At 41.6% G+C, this 22,400-nt stretch overlaps 1 protein-coding gene across 8 annotated transcripts; it reads left to right on the top strand.

Moving 5' to 3' along the window:
• Positions 1 to 1,769: 1,769 nt before the first annotated feature.
• myrf (myelin regulatory factor) lies at positions 1,770 to 21,255 on the top strand. 8 transcript variants are annotated; one of them, XM_047595802.1, is made up of 29 exons: positions 1,770 to 2,411; positions 5,933 to 5,976; positions 8,225 to 8,275; positions 10,098 to 10,188; positions 10,346 to 10,621; positions 11,100 to 11,161; positions 11,806 to 12,028; positions 12,168 to 12,268; positions 12,434 to 12,548; positions 13,190 to 13,385; positions 13,468 to 13,544; positions 13,640 to 13,750; positions 13,842 to 13,947; positions 15,135 to 15,335; positions 15,560 to 15,668; positions 15,901 to 16,010; positions 16,095 to 16,255; positions 16,353 to 16,425; positions 16,516 to 16,598; positions 16,687 to 16,755; positions 16,861 to 16,944; positions 17,148 to 17,215; positions 17,336 to 17,410; positions 17,494 to 17,724; positions 17,900 to 17,993; positions 18,229 to 18,291; positions 18,587 to 18,692; positions 18,916 to 18,990; positions 19,139 to 21,255. In XM_047595802.1, exons 2-29 carry the CDS (start codon positions 5,958 to 5,960, stop codon positions 19,217 to 19,219), a joined length of 3,111 nt encoding a protein of 1,036 aa, XP_047451758.1. In that variant the 5' UTR covers positions 1,770 to 2,411; positions 5,933 to 5,957; the 3' UTR covers positions 19,220 to 21,255. The 8 variants fall into 8 exon arrangements, with proteins under 8 accessions (XP_047451758.1, XP_047451757.1, XP_047451763.1 ...); XM_047595801.1 differs by lacking the exon at positions 5,933 to 5,976 and having other exon boundaries at positions 12,168 to 12,247; XM_047595800.1 differs by lacking the exon at positions 5,933 to 5,976 and having other exon boundaries at positions 1,771 to 2,411; positions 13,842 to 13,932.
• Positions 21,256 to 22,400: the final 1,145 nt, after the last annotated feature.

Below are 22,400 nucleotides of genomic sequence, written 5' to 3'. Positions count from 1 at the left end.
AAAGATAGGCATTTCCCCTGGAATCTGATAGAGACCAAAAACAGAGATGAATGTAGAATAAATAAAACATACATACTTTATACTCTCTATATACACTTTATCACTATATTATTTGCTACATATCTGCTGGATTTGTAAGCAGGTATCTGCTTGCTAAGGAGTTAAATGGCCACAGCATTAGGAGGCTATGGCCTCCTTCACATATAGACTACACATAAATCCATAAATACAGTATTTAAGGAAACATTCTGTCTTTGTGCCAAGTGTTTCAGGTGGTGACTTCAGCACATATTAATCTTGTTAATCAGACATAGCTTCCATTTATTCCCTTACATGTTTATTTAACCTTGTGATCTGTTTACAGGAGGAGAGTCTCCATATGTGACTTTGTTTGCAGGGTCTATATCTACGCAGCATGTAAGACTAGCACGCAACACGCACTTCCACACACACATACAGTTACAGAGATATGAGATAAGAAATCCAGAATACCAAAATGAACTGCTTTAACATAGCCAGATGTTTCATTGTCCCCCGCAGCCTCTATCTGTTTCTCTTTCTTGCTTGTCCTCTGAAACAATCTGCATAGTGTGGCTGGAAGAACGGTGGCGTTGTTTGGGTTGAATGGAGGAAAAGCAGAGGGGTGGAGGGGTGGAGAGGGAGATGCTCCAGCTGTGGGGGAACAAGACAACACAACAGCATCTCACATGTGGGCGAGGGGGGAGGTGGGCGTCAAGGCTGCGGGGGCTGCACACAGTGGCATTGTTATAAGGGGGGGTGGGATGCAGCTGATAAGGTTGAGAGAAATGGATCATTCCCTCAAATCCTCCCCTTTGGGAAGGCTTGACACAAAACACTCCTATTGCTGTGTCCGTGTAAGATGGAGGAATTAGAAAAGACGTCTTTTAAACCAGTAAAACCTTGTGTAGATCAAAGCTTCATGAATGTTTTTATTAGATCATGCATCAACTATTCATAAAACTAAACTTGGAAACTGTGCCGCTAGAGTGGAAGAAATCATTTCCCTGTAGGCAGCGTGTTTTTTAAATTCTGGAAAAATGTTTTGAGTCAGGACAGTTTTATTTATATTACACATAGATATTACAAATCGTTCTCTGAAGATATTATGATGTCAGTAAGATTATCTCAATTACCATAAGGAAAACTTCAGGCTGACTAATACAGGAGAAATCCTTCATACAGGACAGAACAATAATAAAAAAATATTAAAAATTCAGTAGGTAAAGCCTTTATTTAAAGTTTGTACCTACAAACTATCAAACCCAATTTTTCAATAAGCCGATTTTCATATATCATATATATATTTCTTCCCATCAAAAGTTCCTGGTTATGTTCATTTTGGATCTGAAACAATACTGAAACACTGATGAAGCCAACAGTTATTTTAATTATTGATCGTTTTGAGGCTATAGAAAATGTAAACTAAACTAAACTAAACTAAACTAAACTAAAATAAAATAAAATAAAGCGCGGTTTGACAGTCCAAACGGAGTAATAATTACAAAAATTATAACAAATTCTGCACTAGGGAAAAGGGAAACTTTGCTTGAGAAATTATAGAAATTACATATTAAATAATAAATAAATTAAGTGAGTTTAATTCGTTTAAATCGGTTAATCTATTTTTATCATGTAAATATTGTAAAGAAAACTTTATGTTCATAGTCGTCCTGAATAACGCACTCCAGAGCGCTCCTCGGGCGTCTTTTCAGAAACATTTTTTTTTCTCCGGAGATATTTGCAGCAGCCTAGCGCACATCCCTCACCTGCCTCAGCTCCTCTCCTCCGACTCTCTGCTGCACACATCCTGAGAGGGAGAGGCAAAGGAGGAAGAGAACCAACGTGAGGGACTCAGACTTTAAAACAACTTTTACGCACACTTTTGTTTTTTGTTTTTTTAACTTATCGTCGACTTTGCCTTTTTCTTCAGAGGCTTTCTTCTTATTTTCTTTATTTGCCAAAGTAAACTAAAGTTTATTATGAAGCTTGTAGGATTCGAGGTCAAGTTGCGCCTGGAGGGGCATTTTTGAACGCTCCTGTTCATTTTTTTTTTTGTTGGCACGTTAATTAAGACAACCACTGGGACTTAAGTTACACGTTAAGCTCGTGCCATAGCGTCAGCGGAGGCGTTTGGCCATAGGGGACTTCAATCCAGTGCCAAGTTGGCGAACGGGAGACAGAAGTTCTGCGCAAGCGGTGGATTTATATAAAGAGTAAAACGAAAAAACCCGCCACGGTTATAATCTGGATTCCGTGATGTTTATGTGAAAGTTTCCCCCATCCGAATTGATTTCGTTCGGACAAGGGGAGACTTTAATGGATTTTTTATGTGGGACCCGCTAGGATGGACGTGGTAGATGAAACAGAAGCGTTACAGAGATTTTTTGAAGGTAAATATTTCTGATTATTATTCGTGTGCGTGGCTGCGAAAGTCAATGTGAAAAGCACTTTAAGAAGATAAGACAAATGTGACTTTCTTTTACTTTCACAGCTATCTTGATAACGATGCGTTTTAATGAAGGAACGTGATCTAATGTTAAATGTCAGCTCCTGTTTTACCTGGTGTATTGTATGGAGAGTTCAAGCCTCAGTGACGGAAATATTTATTTAAGATATCTGCATTCTCCATGACATGGGTTAACGCAATAAGACATACAGATGTATGAGATGTTTAAAGTGATGTCATAGAAGTGGTGGTGACGAATAGGAGAAAGTTTCCTCTTTGCTGTTCACTTTAAAATATATATATATATATATATGTAAAACATTGCAAGAATTCAGCAGGGTTAACGTGTGGGGATGAAAAGTGCTGGTGATGGGTAACAGATCAAGTTAAACTGGGAATCCTAAGAAAAAAAGAGAGATGGAGGAGGGTGGGGTTGAGGGTTGAAAGGGTGTAGGAATTCAAGTCAAGATAAATGGTGTGTTTTGCAAGTGCACTGTGGCAGTTCACGACTTTTTCACTTGAGATTTTAGTTTTCAAACAGATTTTTTTTTTTCCAATATACAAAAACTGTGAGCCAGTTACTCCCTGAGTTATGTTTTCACCAAGTCTGGGTTGTTTAGCTGGAAGGTCTTGACTGAAGTCGGAGCACATTTCCAGTTTAAATCTTGACTTTATGAACTTATTCTGTCCTATTCCTGAAGTAAAGTTCGTACAGTTGAGACAAGATAATCGCATTCCAAGAGTTTTTCTACACTTTCTCTGAGATTAAAATCACGGGTCACATTTTAGTTTTCATGTTTAACAAACAGGCGTTCCAGGAGCAGTCAGGTGCACATAAAAACACGCATAATGAATTATCTGTGGAGAGACTTAGCACTTTTTTATAGTATACACAGAGTGCCGACTTAAATATACACAGCCATCCATGACTGTCAGAGGTTCCTCGCCATTCTGACAAGAATTTAGTGTGTTTACATTCTTAGTTTGGGAGTGAGAGGGATGTTCTTTCTTTGGATTTATTTCAGCCACTCTTGCTTGCACTAAAATGTCAACTTGTCCACCAGGCGTACACAGGAGGTGCTAAATGCTTGTTTCTCTTTTTAACCTGTCTCAGCCGGCCACCACTGATGATGAACACATTTGATCGAGACTTAAAGATTTAAATGAATCAGCCTTGAGTTTAACTCGCTGACAAAGAGTTTATATATTAGATAATAAGTGTCTGTTCATCTTGTCCTTTGCCTAAAACTTGACACACACACACAAACACACACACACACACACACACACACACAGAGAAGCACACATGGCACCATAATGGATTTTAACCCTGGCAAACTGTGTTTTAATAGGATTAGCGAAATATGTATACATTCCCATTAATGTACATTCCTGGCATAGCCCTGGTGGCTGTTAAAACACAATGAGGTGAGACTGGTGTTTCTCTTGGGGTATTTGGCCTCTCGCTCTCTCCGACTCCATTAGAGTGACAGTGAGCAGACGGGCTGAGGAGGTGAGATAGTGCAGACTCAGGGTGGAGAGAGACCGGCCCGTTGAGAGAGACCCAGCTTAAACCACCAACCCCCCCAAAACTTGACCTTCTCCTCTCTGACTCACTTAGACAACAAACAGCCACTCACCCACTCACTCACATGAGCATTGTGTGCACAAAGGATCATAACATTTGTTGTGCTGGGTAGCACTAATGCTGCGTTCGATGTCGACCGTTTTTTTTTTTTTTTTTCCCAACCTAAAGAGACTAAGCCAAATGAACTAGAAATAAATAAATGCATCGATGTTTTTAGAGCTGAAATAAGCGCGGCTCCAGGATTACACCACCTGAATACAAAAGTTAATGTGCTGCCATGCCTTTATGTTCTTATTAGAAGAGCTTTGGACACCGGTGACATTTCGTCATCAGTGATTCATTGTAAGGTCTATAAATGTCACAGATGCATTACAATTTCATCCAAAATATCTCTTCTACAGTCACATAAGAACAAAATAATAGCTGTTCAGAGACAGAAAAGACACACACAACTTTGTTTTTTAGCTAATTCTAATCCATATCAATATTGCAAAAGGGATGCTACTTGTTTAGCTGGCAGTTAGTCATAAACCTAGGTATCGGGAAAAATATTTCTCAGATGGTGGAACTAGATGCAAGTGAATCACTAAAGTTCTGTCAATTTATCATGAAAGATTGAGCAAGACCATCACAGTTCATCCTCTGGACACCATGACCCAGTCCCTGTGCTGACCCAGTTAAACAAGTGGTATTTCCATCCATAGAGTAGTGCCACTAAACGTGGCTAAAAACTGATGTTGTTGTTCTTCTACCCTCCGAAAATAAACTATCAGGCTCCCTCACCATCTTACTCTCACCGTGGATTAATCACGTTCTCGGTCCAAAAATGAACAACTCATCAGCTGAGTTACTATATAAAAATTCCTATGAAGCCCCACTGTACTCCCACGGCAGTTGTGAGTAACGGAGGAGTCGTCAATCTTGGAAAACCTGTGCGGATAGACAAGGTTTAGATGTTCCCTCTAATTTATGGGACAGCAGAGAATGGCTGTCAGAGGAATGTATTGTTTCTGAGCAGCCAGGCTTACAGCGCTTACAAGTAGGTTTTATTTTTCATCGTTGTACCTCTCTCCCATTAGTGCAGATCGCCGGCTGAGTAATCCTCAACTAGCAAATGTTGTTTATGGCTGAACTTGACTCGGTGGGATCGAGTGTTAACGTTCATGTGTAATAATTTGAAGTCTGATTAAGAATCTTTTAAGAAAACAAGCTCGGAGACTTGAAGAATCTGTTTAGGATCATGCACGATGGGGTCATTGTATGTTTCACTTGTAATTACTGACAGCAGGTGTTGTTTTTCTACAATTTAAACTCAAAGTGTTAAGTCTGAGGCGTGTAGGAGTGAGAAAAAAACGTTTTCCTCATCATCTCCTACATGTTGCTCGACATCTTCCTTTTCTTCCTCAATGTTTTTTTCTTTCTTTCTCAACATTTTCCTCTTCTTGCTCTGACGCCGGCCCTCGCAGTCGACCTCACATTTGCAGAGTTTCGTTTTTTTCCAGCCTCCCTCTCTCTCTCTCTGCTCTCTGGGTCCCAGTCCCAGCCTCGTTTTACTCCTGTAATCTCCTGAGCCAGGTCCGACGGTGTGACCAGTGCTTGTGTGCGACAAGGACTGTGTGTGGTAGCCTGGTACAGCCCTTTCTCATGACTGAGGAATAATCCTCATTATAACACTCTCCGATCCTTTCCCACAAACACACACACACACACACAACATGCTTCTGCACATGGGCATGCACGCACAGACACACACTTACGCGCACACCTTTTGTTACCCTGATCTGCAACCCTCGGGTCTGCAGAAGAAAGCCTTTCAGCCCGAGTGGGGAAACATGTGAAAAATAGACAGGAATTGTTCTTCTCATCTTCTGTTTCAGGTGCTTTCATCTCAAGGACTTCAACATGCTTTGGCTTCGTGCAGGTACTCTGTGCCGCTCTGTCCGCTCTGCTCCCGTCTAGATGTGATTTATTAGTCTCTACCTCATGAGCGGCTTTCTGTTTTTATTCACATCGGCGTCATGGCGATGTTCTTCATCCTTTTTCCCCGTAACTCTATCTTGTAAACAACCCGGAGGAGCTCTGCTAACTCCCAGGCTTCATCACTTTCAACACTTTCCAGTGATGATTTTCTTTCATTTGTAACTGTGTGTGTGTGTGTGTGTCAAGCTGTATGTACAATCTCCATGTTTCCAGTTGCGTTTTTCACAACAGCCAAATGCAGAAGTAGAGAATCTCACTGAAATTAAAATGATTGGTTAAGTGCTTGTAGATGTTTGACTGTTTTTTTTTTTTTTCAGACTGTGTATCCACTGTCTATGTACAGCATGTATGTGCCGCCATGTTCATTGTAGCCTAACAGTTTGATAATGAGATGGACTTTGTTCCCTCGAAGTTACTGTGATCTGATTAATTATTAACACGCACAGGTAGGCGCATACACTTCTCACCTGGATGCAAGAATCTGTCAAATGTTGCTCAAATTCAATCATTGTTGTAGCATTTGTTAATAGTAGTTTATAATCTTTGAAAGAAGGTCGTTTAGTCAGCTTTGCGTAAACCAAAATTACATATTTGCCTCAATCTGTGCAGTGTGTCACATCCTATAACCTTCAGTTTGAGTATGAAAAGAAAAGAGGAAGGACTCGTCTTACAGACATGTAGTAGATGTTGTGTGAGCGATCAGGATGATGATTCTGTACTAAAACTACGACCCTGCCTCAAAAAACACATAGGACGTGAGCCATGTGGCTTCCACACAAAAGAAGAAAGGCAACCTTACATACAATTGTTCAAACAAGGTGAAGCTGTGCATTTAAATGAATAATATTAGTCAAATCATGTTTAATGGCCACTCACACACTCAGACCTCTGTGACACAACCGAGGCATTGAAATGGTGCCGTAACACGCACACAAACAAACGACGCGTGCACGCGTTCGCTCACACACACACACACACACACACACACTCCCTTCTCGGGCCCTAATCTCTGAAAAGGCGAGTCTGTATCGAAGTTGGACTGACAATCATTTCAGTGTTCCTCGCTGGACACAGCTGGACAGAGAAAAACATAGAGCACAGGGAAATTTACACATCCAGTTCGCAGCAAGTTAAGCTGAACCGATTCAGTGATTCGAAGGTTACAGTTGCTTAATTTATGTTCCTGCTCTTCTCTGCCCGCGCATAAATAACTTTCAAGGGGAAGACCGAACTGCAGCCGAGGTTTTATTATTAGAAATGTTGAAGTCATGATGTAAAATGTCTCCAAGGACCTGAAAAATGGAAACAGATATAGTCGATCTGTTCTCAGTGCTTATCTTCATTAGATGATGACATACCAGATAAGCAGGGATGGACTGTACTGTACTCTTGCTTTAGCTCATCATTTTTATTTATTTTATTTTTTTTACCAGTGCTGTGTTATTTGAGTCTCAAGTCTTGAGTCACTTTTACTATAACAGTTTGGTGAGTTTACTTTACTGCTTTGTTGTCATGTAGAAGCTCAGCCCAGGTCGGGGTGAGGCCTCTTGTAAATGGTGACAGTGAGTTTATTCACTCTAAATAGTTTTTCATTGTCTCCCTGTGAGAGTCTTTCAGTGTTGCCTTCAGCAATCAAAGTAACCTCCTGTGTCACAAATGGAGAAATTAGCAATTGTAATCACAGAACTTCACATATAACTGATGAGTGGACTGGACAAACAAGATTACTATTAATGTGTGTAACTGTGTGCACTCAGATCAATCCCCTCATGTTCCCGTCTTTAAAATATTCAATGCAACAAATTCAAGCATTTTTTTTTTCTGTATAATCAACCGATACAGAGAAAAAAATAGCTCTGAACGCAATTTGATGGTCCTACAACCAATTGGAGTCTGTTTTTTGGCGCCAAATTCAACTTAACAATTTGACTGACACAAAAATCTTGTGCAAAATTGGGTCTGGTAGAAAGCAAAACCAAGCTAAAACAGGGTGGAAACTGGTTTTCCGTTTTCCAGGTGGGCAGAAACAACTTCAAACGTATGTATGACTTGTCACTATTTTCTTCTTTACGTATCTCCGTTGCCCCGAATGGCCATGAAACTTTAATTTTTTTATTTATTTATTTTATTTTTTGTGAGTTTAAGTAAGTGAAATTGATGTTGTGAATGTCTGGTATTCCTTCTTGTAGACTCAAGTCAACATATGGAAGGACTGATAGGAGGGACATCTCTGTTTGAAGGTGATTACTAGAATAGCTACAATGGGTTTGATTATGCTTCGAGCTTCCACATATTTACCCCAGTGGCAGTATCTCATTTAAAACTAAAAAAAAAATACAACTGGGTCTTATCAGGAAGATCTTGATTTTTAGGCATCTTGGTCTTGAACATGTGTTACTTGAACTCGGTACTGAGCGGTACTGGCTCTCAGACTTCCCTTTGACACAAATTTGGTCTTGAGTTCAGCTCTGTTTCATATTTTCTCCCCAGTATTCCTCATCTTTCCATCCTTGGACATCTAACTCGCATTTTACCTTTCTTACCCCAGCTCTCCTCAGCCCCCCTCCCTCTCTATCTAGCCTCCCCTCCCTCTTTCTATCTCCCTATTTTTTGTTATCAGGCCTGCCAGCTTAAATTTACTGCCTCTTTGGGTGGGGTGCACATCTGGATCTTATTTAAGGGGAACCATCCTGCTTTTCTCCCCTTCCACTGGCATGTATTAACGGACATTAACCATCTGTTTCTATCGAGTGAAGAAAGACAGTCACTTCTCTTCGTGAATACGATAACGCTTGGATTAAGAACAACGTCCAACAGTTGAATTTGATTTAGTTTTTGACAAGTTGTGTGCTTAGATGTGACACACGTTATTCAAAACACAATAAAGGGTGGGTGGATACTGTCACTTTTCCCCAGTAAGTGACATTTTTGTTGGGTTTCTGATTGAGAGAATTGTGTTAGTAGAAGATAAAGAATGGAAAAGGATTTTTTCCCTCAATGCTAACACCAAAATTCCTTGCATTCCCAACTGAGTAGCTGCTTAATCTATCCAACGAAGAGTGTGTGCGTGTGTGTGAGTGTGTGTGAGTGTGTGTAAGGAGAATGAAGACTGGGGATGCCTGCCCACCCACTATATACCAAACCTTACCCTTAGTTTCACCCACTCCGTCTGTCTCCCCCCCTCCTCTCCTCCCATGGTCACTCTGCTTCCAACAAATCTGCAGTTTGGGACAATTGGCAATAAAGAAGATTTTGCTCTTATCTAATATATTTTAGTAAAATGTTCTGTGTGCCATAGGAAGGGCTTATATAAAGGGATTTACTGTTTTCTAAATATATGCATACGCAAGGGCCTATTCTACATTTGTTTTAAAGATTAGGTGGGGTCATGTGTTTGGGATTTCTGAGGATTTGCCTATCAAAGGCTGAAAGTGGCTCAGGGGTGAAGTAAGGCGAGGATTTGGAAATTATTAAATTACTTATTATATATGTAGATGTGCCAATCAGTGTGTGTATTTAAATCTTCCCAAACATTATGAGATAAAGCAATGATTCAAACGGTAGCAAAAAAAGAAGAAGAATGGCGACTCCATTATTAAGACCTAGGGATTGTGTTTTTTTTTCTTTTTTCTTTTTTCTACATGGATAAAGTACAGCTGAGGCACAAAACAGTGACAATGAACTAGAGTGATTCCAGTCTATGTGTGTAACCAGTTAGAGGCACTGAATCATCAGTATGTAATGTTGAGTGCTACCACCCTTAGACTGTTGGTCATTCGTGACGTGTGAACCTCTGAATTCTTGGTAAGCCAATCAGAGCTCTTCTTTTTACGCGAGCTTCATTAACGTCTAGCAAGAGGTAATGATATAGATGCAGTGCCACAATGTAAAAGTGAGTTAATATTTCACAGTATTAGAAAAGACTTACAGGGAATTGTTACGACACCAGCTTGTAAAGTAGAGCAGCTGTGGCACTGCGTGGAGTTGCTGAAATATTCCTGTTGCTAACCCCCAGATGCTCTCCATCTCCTCTCCGTGTTCCCAACCCTCCCTTCACCACAGGTCATGATATTACCAGTTCTCTGGAGCCAACCAACATCGACACCAGTATCCTGGAAGAGTACATCAGCAAGGAGGACGATAGCACTGACATGTCAGTAGGGACTCTGAACCAAGCCAGCAACGTCAAAACAACATGCGCCAACCAAATCAGATCATGTCGTTACAAAGGAATTTGTTTTTCCTGATAAGGCTAATCTTTTTTTTTCCCCCTTCTGCTTCTTCTTCTTCTTCTTTTTTTTTTCTCCCAGCTGTTTCTCAGAGGTCCACAGCACCCCAGGACCAAATTACTCATCTCCCCAGGCAGGAGTGTCCTCCTCTGGAGGGTTGGTGTGTGGTGTGAGCCCCCCTATTCCACTACGCCAAGGAGCCCCACCACCTGGGCCCTCTAGCTGTCAGAACGCCTACCCTCCAGGTCCATCCCTGGGCCTCCGACACAACTACCCCTGCCTGGGCCAGCAGCAGCAGCAGCAGCAGCAGCAGCAGGGTCACATCAAGCCTGAGCACAGAGGCCATTACGCTCCAGGGTGAGACAGACAGAGCAACATACAGAAAATACAGCAAGAGTTGATACTGCAAGTCACATTCAAGATCCTCACATCTCACACGTGAAATCAGTTGCTGCAGAGGACGCACTAACGTTTTTGCAACATGCAACCAAAAGCAGACACGCACACCCAACAACAGGTCTATTATGCAATCAATACTTGATCATTTGTACAAATAAAGCATTAGCTGGTCAAGAGGGGGAGGGAGACTGATAACAGACAGAGAGAGAGAGAGTCGAATTACATCCTGAAAAAAAATTCTGACGCACACAATCTTGTGGAAGGAACGTAGCGTGATCCCAAAGGAAAGTTTCTCCTTTAATTATGATGGCAGTTTAGGAAATAAGAAGAAGTAATAAAAAAAAAGTAAAGTAAAAGAAAAAAGTAGTTTTAAAAGCTTGATATCATTGTATTTGTGAGTGTAAACTGTCTTCTGTTTTTTTTAATCCTCTTTTAGGACTCTACCAGAGTCCCCCCCAGACTCCAGCTCAGAGCCGTACTCTCCCCAGCAGGTGAATGGTGAGTGACATGTTTTCTTTGTCTCCCAACAAAGTAAAATCTCCGTTTTGGAGAAAGTGACAAACAAACCAGCGCCTTCATCTGAAGAGGGCACTCAGACGTGGAATCAGTGGAAGCCAGGGTGTATGTAGGTCACAGCAACTTAGGTCAATACCTGTTAATCATCACTTCTACACGTTTGAACAGAACATGAAGAGAAGAAGTTCATTTTCAGGAAGAAATCAATACATGAAGGAACTGAAGGCAGCTGGTGTCTGTCAATTATTAATCTACAGTTTGCATAAATGCTCTAGAATATATATTTCATCATCGATCTTAAATTTCCTTTTGCAACACATTAAGTGCATAGTTGCTTTTTTCTTTCCAACATACAAGTTGCAGAAGAACCGTACTCAACAGTAAAGTCATGTACTTCTTGCCGCTCACACACCTGTGTTGGTCTTGCCCATTAGTAAAGAGGTGTGGAATGGTGTTATCTGATGGGAAAACTTCCAGTTTGACACAATGGAAAATGCCTTTAGTCAAGGTTGGAGGAACGTAGAATAAACTGCAGTGAGAAACGTAAAACAGTCCAAGTCGTGTCAAAAGTGTCAAATAACGTCATCAAGTGAACTTTGTGCTCCATCTCCGTGGTTTTCTTTTAGATCCCCACATGATCAGGACCATGACACCAGAAAACATGTGTCACATGACTCCGACGCCGCCACTCCCGCCACACGGGCACTATCCCAGCATGCATCGGGACATGTACCTGAAGCCCGAGCCCATGATATCGCAGTATCCTATTGGACCGGCCACGAGCGGAAGTGGAGACATGCAGCAGACGCAGATGCTCCACCAGCTACTGCAGCATCCTCAGGGGCAAGAGTGAGTCATGATGATATACAGGAGGGAGGGAAAGAGGGAGGGACGGTTGTGTTGTTTAGTTTTTATTGTAACAGAAGGAATGATGGGAAGCAGTAGGGATATCTACAGCTTTTGAATGTGTTTCCATTTCCTCTCACAGCGGCATCCCTGTTCATCAGGCTAAGAAGAGGAAGCACTCAGACTCTCCCAACAGCACCCTGAATTCCCAAATCCTCACAGGTATCATCAAACAAGAACCAGGTAGGCAGGCATCTTTCCTCTCTTCCTCAGCTCCTCTACCTCACCTGCTCTTACCTTCCGTTAAACTCTAACACAGATAAAGACTTTTACAGAATAGCTGCTCACACAATCTTAACTGCCGTTGGCCACACTTTAATAGCTGGTATTTCAAACTGTTTGTCACAGGTTTAATGCAGGATGCAGACAACAGCTACCTGGACCCAAACTACCAGTGTATTAAGTGGCAGCCTCACCAGCAAAACAAGTGGACACCACTGTATGATGCTAACTGCAAAGAGCTGTGGGTGGACTTCATTTTCTCATATCTGCACATGTTTAGGAACAAAAAGAACTTCACGGGGAGCGAAACATTAAAGGACTTTTAATTGGTTAAATTGATAGTTCAACGGCAGGAGTGGGAATATCAGGATTTGGAGGTCTGCAAATTCCTCAGTGGTGAGCCGTGCGGGGGAGTTAACAAGCGCAGGGTTTCGGTTTAGAAAGACAAACTGAGGAGGGGGTAAAGGGAGAAAAAAAAATGTGTGCACCTACCCGTGCTTTTGCAGTGCCAAAATAAAAAGAAGTATAGATAGGGAGGAAGGTTAAAATGAACTCACAGGACCTTTCAGATATCTTATCAAAACCACCTGTTTGACCATCACAACTTTTAGCACACTACACCTACGTATGAGGAGTTTGTTTTAAGGTTTTTCAGAAGATCCTAGTTCTCAAAGTTGTAAAGCAGTGGCAGTAAAACTGAATCCCGGGGACCCTCAGGGGTACAGTTTATTTGACGAGAGCTAAATCCACATGCATATTTCATGATGGACCATAAACATGGAAGCCCCTTTAGATAAGAGTCTTTATTGGACACAAATGGCCACAATATACTTGGGGTATCTTTTCGCACTTTTCACACTCTGTCCCTTTCCCTGTCTTTAGTCCGATGCCGACCTACCGTGTTGATGCCGACAAAGGCTTCAACTTCTCCTTGGCTGATGACGCTTTTGTTTGCCAGAAGAAGAACCATTTCCAGGTCACAGTATACATCGGCATGCTCGGAGATCCCAAGTACATCAAGACGAGCGATGGACTGCAGCCCATTGATTGCTTCTATCTCAAACTGAACGGAGTGAAGGTAAGAGCAACGGGGTGAACTGGCTGCGGTGATCATCAGATTGTTGGTGATATTAAGCGTATGTCCCCGTCTTCACTGGCAGGTGGAAGCCATGAATCAGTCCATCAGTGTGGAGCAGTCGCAGTCGGACCGCAGCAAGAGACCCTTCAAACCAGTGCTGTAAGTCTGAGCTCTGTAACTCAAGTAGAAAGAGTAGAAAGCTGTGGCAGAACGATGGCTTTGCATTGAGTCACTGTGATTTTCGTCTCTCCCAGCGTCACTTTGCCGCCAGAGCAGGTCACAAAGGTCACAGTGGGACGCCTCCACTTCAGCGAGACCACAGCAAATAACATGAGGAAGAAGGGCAAACCAAATCCTGACCAGAGGTGAAAGACACTGCATGTAAATGGAACATAGTTTGGTCCCACCTAATGCTCTGGGTCTTCACCTCTACTACTGATTATTTTGTCTCTGCAGGTATTTCATGCTGGTGGTGGCTCTGCATGCACAGTCCCACAGTCAGAGCTACACTGTGGCTGCTCAAGTGTCTGAGAGGATCATCGTCAGGGTAACGTCTGGCCATGTCTGTCTGCTTCCTACAATAATCATATCCCTTGTGAATGTGACACCTTTCTCTTGGTCTTCTGTGAACAGCTTTCTACGACGCAATGATTTAAAAAAACAAAAAAAAAAACAAACGCTGCGTCCCACTCAGTATTTTCTTTCCATTCCTCTTTACATGAGTGGATGTGATCCTCATTGCACTTCGGTTCAGATTGTGAAAGAAAGCATACGTTCGCTGTTCTGTGAAAACCATATATCTCCAAAGTGTCCAACCTTTCCCGAGCCAAGGAAAACTGTTTTGCTTTCAACTCTGCAGCAACACGCTTTTCTGATAATTTAATAGGTTTTTAAAAAATATTTATTTAGCTTGGAAGTCATAGTAAATTCTTTATCTGAAATGTGGAAATCCCAAGATTTGGAGATATAGTGTTTTCTTTGCCAACTGGTGAGGATATTGCACTTACACCCTAGATATGTAAGCATGCAGTTAAGTGCAAAAGTATTAGAAGAACTGTTTGACTGTCACATATTCATTTACTTGTTTTAGCCAGTATTCTTCCAGGAGACCATAATTTACTAAACACTGCTGTAACTTGTTTGCTTTCCTGCGGGGTCTTACATGAGAAGATTGATTAATTGTAGGGTAACACACGTTAGCTTAGCATGAACCATGGGGAACATCTAGCATGGATCAGTCCCAATGTCTGAGTCTCTAAGTGGTTAAACTTATTGTTTGTTCAGTCACATTAGAAATTAAACGTGTTTATAGCGTGCACACCTGCTCTGGTGAAAGTGGGCTGAAAAGCAAACTCTCATAAAGAGGAAGGAAAGGTAATAACATTTCAATCTGGAGATAGAGGTGCATATTTTCAGATAGTTTTCCAGGAAGACATCCGCAGTGTTTAATGGAAATCACCATAAATATCTGTGCAATAAATTTAAACGGAGACAAAACTTTGTTCCTTTCTTACCTCCACACAGCGAGAAGTGGTTGCGAATGTTTAGTGGTGTAAAACTTTTACTTGGATGGCAGTAGTGACTTCCTGTCGTCTGCGTAATCTTCTCATCGGTACTTGGCAAGAAAGCAAATAAGTGACTATTCCTACATGGCAAACAATTTTTCTGAAATGTGGCATTTTGCAGAACATCTTTTTAATATCTGAATCACACATTCTATGTCCCTTCTTCTTTGCTCCTTTGTTTCAGGCATCCAACCCAGGCCAGTTTGAAAGTGACAATGAGGTGCTGTGGCAGCGCGGCCAGCTGCCAGACTCAGTCTACCACCACGGGAGAGTTGGTATCAACACCGACCGACCGGACGAGGCCCTCGTTGTCCATGGCAACCTGAAGGTCATGGGCTCTCTGGTTCACCCGTCCGACATCAGGGCCAAAGAGAATGTCCAGGAGGTCAGGATGACACTTGGCGTGTGTGCATGCGGGTTTCCAAACTGTCGACATCGCCGTTATGTGTTTGTGCCTGTTGTCATGAAACATGTCATCTTAGTCTCACCACACTGACTGTGCAGTTCTGTCTTTTCATTGTACTTGATATGAAAGATTTCATCTGTAGCGTGTGCAGTGTGTTCTCATGTCAGCTTCACATGTGCCATTGTCATTCTGTCTGCGCGTAGGTCGACACCACAGACAATTTAAAACGGATTTCTCAGATGAGGCTGGTCCATTATCAGTACAAGCCTGAGTTTGCGGCCACCGTGGGCATAGAGACCACCGCAGAGACGGGTAACAACCTCAGAAATAAACCTCTGCAAACCTCTGCAAATTCAGATCTTCAGTTCCAGCATCTCATTTCTTTGTACACTGTTTGCCATGTTATCATCTTATCGTCTTCAAATTTGATCTGTCATTTGTTACATACCTGCAAACTCAAGAAAGCATGTATTGTATCTGTGGCTGAGCCCATGTTTTTGAAGCTCTTGGTTTTTCTTTATGTTCATGCTTCATTCTCCTGCAGGTGTGATCGCCCAGGAGGTTCAACAAATCTTGCCTGAAGCAGTGAAGGAGGGGGGCGATGTGGTGTGCGCCAATGGGGAAACTATTCCCAACCTGTTGGTTGTCAACAAGGTAACGAACTCACACGTACGGTATGATTCTCACAGATTTCATGTTACACGCCATCACATCTGAGTGTTTTCTCCAATTTCACAGGAACGTATCTTTATGGAGAACGTTGGAGCAGTGAAGGAGCTGTGTAAGCTGACAGATAACCTGGAGACCCGTATAGACGAACTGGAGCGCTGGAGCCGCAAGCTGGCCAAGCTGCGTCGGCTTGACAGCATGAAGAGCACAGTGAGTGGAGGCACAGTCAGGTGAGAGTGACAAGTAGAAATCAGGAGGTTACCCGTTCACTGAAAGCACCTTTTACAAGAGTGACCTAAACTTCTTCTGGTTTTCTTGTCTATGCAGCCAGTCGGGAAGTTATTTTAGCAGGACAGGGAGCGGCCCTCTCAAGAAGAAGACAGTCAGACCTGGCAGCAAGGTCTGTAGTGATGCTAGCGTTTTAAATTTGTAATGCACTGGTGAGCAGTAGGATTTATAGATGGTACTGAATGTAATATGATTATTGCAGAACTCGTCTCCAGATCCGGGCTGCATCAGTCAGAGGTTCATGCAGGGGACGATCCTGGCACTGGTCATCGTCATGGCCTTCAGGTTAGGAGAGTACAATGGGAACCCTGCACCAACTTCTGTGTACAACAACGTCATGATGGTGACATATCTGATCTTCATTTGTCCACAGTGTCATTTCAATGTCCGTCCTTTACGTGCTCACTCTTCACCACAGAGGAGACGTGACAGATAAAGATGGGTATGTGCTTTCAAGTCATGGACATTTTAAGCTTTATAGTGAAACAAATCAATTTCCACTTCTCCATTAATGTCTTTCTATATAATCTGTCCCTGCTTTCTGTAGCTATGTTCCTACCTGTGTTCTCTACATCTCTTGGATGCCCATCTTCACTGCCACTGTAACTGTCTGTCCACCTGTCTGCCCATGGTACACTATCAGCCATCTTTCTTGCATCTTATTTGATTTTCTGATCTACTCTTTTATTCTTATCTTTGATTGCTTAGTTGGGTGTTTCTTGTCATGTCTGAAACGGGACCATGAGTCATATATTTAAGTACCTTAGGATTCGTTAGATTCGAAGTGTAAGTGAACCTCTCGACCTCCTGTAACATATCGTCTGATCGGTTCAGGTCAAGAGCTGCGCTTGGGTCGTCACGCAAAAGTCCAAATACTCCACTGTCCACCACCCCAGCACCAGGTGAGCGGAGGCCCTTATGTAGTGACCCTGTAGGATCAAACTGTTGACCAGCCCAGTCAGGACATAAAGAATGTAAACTCAGTCTGATTTTGTGCTGTCTTTGCTTTTAAACTCCTGCAGCTTGCTGTTCTACCACAGCCGTGAACAACCAATCAGCTACCGTTTTGACACTGAGTAACAACCAATCCACACCAGGTAAAAAAAAAACTGCAAGTGCAAGATGTCTTGCTGCGTTTTCCGTGTGTCTTCTGTGTAGATTAATTATCCTCCTTCACTAGGTTTAGGCGGCCTGTTTCCCACACCGAGCACTATAAATAAGAAGGCCAAGTCCAGACCAATGGATAAGGATGGCCACAGAAACCGTGTGACTCACACCTCGGCCCCCATGTACTTTTCTAAGTCCAAGAGGCCTGTGTCTACAGACATGGAGGGGGTAGGAACCACCAACCGTCTACCAGGGGGGCAGCAGCCAGTGCCACGCAGACAACGCAGACAACTGCACGCAAAGGGTAAATCCACAAACACAGCCCAGCCGTGGCACTTTCTTCAGACACTTAATATGAAGTATGCAAACACAGTAAAGCCGTTTGTTTGACGGCAGCAAACAAAGCTCGTCTACATACTGTACAAAGGAATGTCATTGGTTTGGTGTTCATGATGCAGCGTTTTTTTTCCTGTTTTCAGGAGGAAGGTCAGGCCCCTCTCTCAGTAGTGTATATATTGTGGAGACAAACCAAGTAATCGCAACACAAAGTTGCGCAACAGCGGAAAGCTGCAGGTATGTATTTTACTTGAATTTTGTTTTGATTTTGTACAGGTGAAGCTGGATGCTGGAGATTGGTGTCAGAAGTCTCTTATGTGCATTGTGTATCGTGTACTGAATTTATTATGTTTCTCATCTCATTTTTGAAGTATTAAAGATTTTGACTTATCTTTGCTGAATGTTGTGCATACATTTTGCACAGTTAACATGCATTTTATGTTGATCCCATGTCTCTCTGTGTTGACCATAGCTACACAGTATCACTCCACGGAAAGAGAAATTCCTCCATCTCACAAATCACTTTGCATATAATGTGAGTACACAGACGCTATCTACATGACCTCACAGATGCGTTGGTGACATTTTTCTGGGAAAATGAACATGGCATTTGTCACTAACTACATGGGAAACAGACAAAATGCTAACTAATGTAGCACCAGGGTTTTGTAGTCAGTGCACAATAGGTTTAGATGGAGCAGATCAGCATGGCTGTTCACAATCAAGTAATAAGACATCTAATAAGAGCTGCTAAACGTGTTTAATGTCACAGAAATCATCAGGAACCTGTTAGGACCGCGATAAAATCTGGCATTATCACTCAATTGCAGGTCCACAAACAACGTGTGGGTACGACAATGTGAAGCCACCAAAGGACGTTTATGCCCCAACCACACAGAAACCGAGCTCTATGATGGACAGAGTACATCAACAAAGGTACACAATGGCAAAATTAGAATTTCTTACCTGCCTAAACACTTGATCAGTTTTCCTTTATTTTGTTACGTGGAGTGCATCATTTTGTTCCGTCTCATGCTTCTGCATGGTTGTGAATGACAAATAAAAAACCTTGAATCCTTGATTTTTATTCATCAAAATGTCTTTCAATTATTTATTTTTTTACCTTGACATTCTTTTTTCCATTGTGCCTTTTCTTAAGGGGACTCATCACCTGTGGTCACTGCCTCTGCTGTCTTTCCAGGACATCACCCATCACTTCCGCGTCTCCCTTTCTGTGAGTCTAGCTTCCAGAATATGAAGGCCCTTCACACATAGTGGCCTCTGCAGCCTTTGATCCACTGATTGTAATTCTTAGTTTGGGTAAAATCACAGGGTGCATGATTAATGATTTTCTTGTATCTCCACGTGTTTTGCTCTGACAGAGTGAAGTAACTTGTGCCACTGAAGGAAAATCCTCATCATACTCTGACTACCATTTTATCTTCCAAAGCAGCTGCATGTGAGGAGGAAGACGACTTGTCCCAGTGCCTTTACAGTACCCTCTATTATTCCACTGCCGTTCCATTTGTATGCTGTTTTGATGGGATAGGGCTTTGTTTCATTATTGTATATTATTATAAAGATACAAAGCAAACTATATACCGTACCACTGTCCACACTGTAATCTCCCCCATTTGTACATGTACATGCATTAAGACATCTCTTCGTGCTGTGATCACTGGAGTTTAAAACACTGTTTTTAAAGTTTGTTTTTATTTTTATTTTTATTTCTGCCACTGAAAATGTTTTAGATGACTGCCATTGACAACTGTGTTGTGTCACTGTTAACATCCATATGTTTTATAACTCACTTTATTACTGATCACTATGTCTTCCATTTGTAATAATTACTTTTTAGCAGCAAGTCCACGCTAAGACTTTGTAGATGACACTGCACACATTTTTGTTTAGTCACACTAGGAGTCTGTATGCACACTGAAACCAGTGTCACCCCAAAACAAAAATACTTTTTAATAGTTTTATACACTGGAGAGAAGATCTTGGCTCAGTAAGTGGTTGCAGCTTGCATTGAAAATATACCTCAGTAGTGCACACTGGCAAATCCTGGGTCTCTACAGTGGAGCCTTGTATTGAGGCTGTTGCAGTCGACCATATTATACTGCATCCGAATAAACACTGCACAGAGAGGGGAATACATTGTAGTATTTCTGTCTCAGTCGTGACACTGAATGAAACATCAAGTCGGTACATAAAATATTTACGCATGACTACACGGAAATCGTTCCTCAAGTGAACACGTCCGAAGTGTCATGCCCCTTCTAGCAGATTCACTGGATGGCTTATACGTTGAGACTGGATAATTCAACAAATCACTGGAAATTAACATGTAGATACACTGACATACACATAGTAGCTGATTGTCCAACACTGACAATATTTCAAGGAACACTGGAATAGCTTACACTGTATTTTGCTAACTGGACAATGCTGGGAAGGCAATAAATGGCATACGATACCATTTCAGGTGCATGCCCAATCATTTCTCTAAAATAATACATTGCAGCTCAGAAGCAACTCGGAGGCAACTCAGATGCTGCTTCAGCTCGGAAGTTCTATTTTAATGTCTTGATCATGAAGCTGAGAAGGAGTTTAATTAAACACAGTGTGGATATGAAATATGATGTTATACACTGGACTCCTTTATGTCTCTTGATGTCTTAAATATATTACTTGTGACTATACAACTAAGGATATGCAGTGATAATACTTTTAATGTAACTGAATTGTGTAATATTTTCCTTTTGTATTACATTTTCTTGTTTCTGAGAAATTCTCAGCTTAGTTTTGCTTTTGTTGCTTATGTTGAAGTTAGCCATTAAATCCATATTCCGAATGTGTCTGTACTCAGAAAGAAAAACCACAGCAAGACACAAATGAAATATCAATATTAAATAGGAAGAACAGCCATCAGACAAAGTTTATGGAATTTATAATAATAATATGAAGACTCTGTACAATGCTTTTGCTATAATTATTACTACTTCAGTGGGTAGAGTGTACGATTTTAGCTTATTTATAATGCACCAGCCAGCAAAATGAAACCACTGTGGCACTTTTTGCACTGTATATATATATGAACTGCTTTTGCTGTATCCAGTGCACACGACTGGTGTCAGATACAGATAGAACTGCTCTACATGTAACTGTATAGCTTCATTTTGTTACTACTATGGGGTGTGTGTTATCATTTTTCCTTTTTTTATATTTGTTTATCAGAAACTTTTAGCTATTGGAGAACAGAAATGATTGATAAGCATGACAGCGCTCATCACACACACACACATTTGTCATTGTCGCACTAGTTGTAAAGGAAAAATGTCATAAGACTAAAACAAATTGACTATTCATTAATATCGCTACTTTATAGCCCATTACATCATAACAATTTCGATGCTTTTTTTTGTAAAAAAATAAAATAAAAAAATGCTGTAATACTATGAATGCATGCAGTAAATAAATTTGGGATTGAATTTATTGAGTTCGCTTGCCTTTCTACTCTGTGAACTGGAGACCAGCTGTTCATTCAGTCCATTAGATGGCGGTAGAGTATTTATAAACTACCTTTAAGCAGGGGTAGAAATATGCCCTGAGTTTAGGCTTTTGGTCGCCGCTGTCTGCCACCAACATGCTGTACTGAGCGAAATATTTTGAAAAAGCAGTGGAAATGTTAATTAATATATATTAGAGCATGTCAGCTAGAAAATCGTTATATCGAAGCCGTTATCAAAAGTTGTTTCTTTTATTAATTTTCTAAGGAAGACAATCCTAGGAGGCTAAACTGAGGATAGAAAATACCCGTTAGAATACGTCACAACGTCAACTGTGCGTCAGGAAGAATCCAGGAAGTGCTAAACAGTACGTGGCCTTATCATCAGGGACGGCAGCAGCAAGAGCCACACTTCATTACAAAAATGGTACAGTTCCTGACATTTTCCTTGTTTATCTAAGTTCAGCTCTAATATACAATGGCACGTTATTTTTCTTTCATCCGTGCACGCTACTCGCAATTTCTCCGGTGAAGCAAAACTAGCCTGTGGTAGTAGGATAGCGTAACGCTAGCTTCTCACGTCTAATGTACTGATTTATATTAGCCGCAGTAGTAACTGAATGGGGGGGACGATATTTGTTCATTTACAGCACTGGTCAAAGGCTAATGCTGTTTATCATTACATGAGGTTAAAATAGATGGTTTCTTACTTGTCTGTGCCTGCGCTTTGTCTTTATTGTCGCTTGCAGGAACTCGAGGCCATGACGAGATACACCAGCCCGGTGAACCCGGCTGTGTTCCCCCACCTCACAGTGGTCCTCCTGGCCATCGGCATGTTCTTCACCGCCTGGTTCTTCGTGTATCCTTTCACTGCTGTTACTTTATAACGTCGTGTCTGTGGCTAACAGGAAATAGAGCCGTCAATGCAGAGATCAGTGGGTCTGTTGCAGAATAGCAACCTGCAGTTAAACGGTGCAAGATTAAGGATTGTGTTGCATGTTGTTGCCAATTTATTGCAAGTAGGCCAGTTTATTAGGGTACAATGGTGAAAACGAATACAGTCCACTATGCTGCATTCTCTTATAACAATCCTGAACTAAGTCTTCATTATAAAAGTGAGGGCTAAGTCTTCATAA

The sequence above is a fragment of the Mugil cephalus genome, chromosome 10 (genome assembly GCF_022458985.1).
Source record: "Mugil cephalus isolate CIBA_MC_2020 chromosome 10, CIBA_Mcephalus_1.1, whole genome shotgun sequence".
Classification (NCBI taxonomy): domain Eukaryota; kingdom Metazoa; phylum Chordata; class Actinopteri; order Mugiliformes; family Mugilidae; genus Mugil; species Mugil cephalus.
The sequence above is the reverse complement of the archived record's forward strand: the minus strand, read 5'-3'. Positions and strand labels throughout refer to the sequence as shown.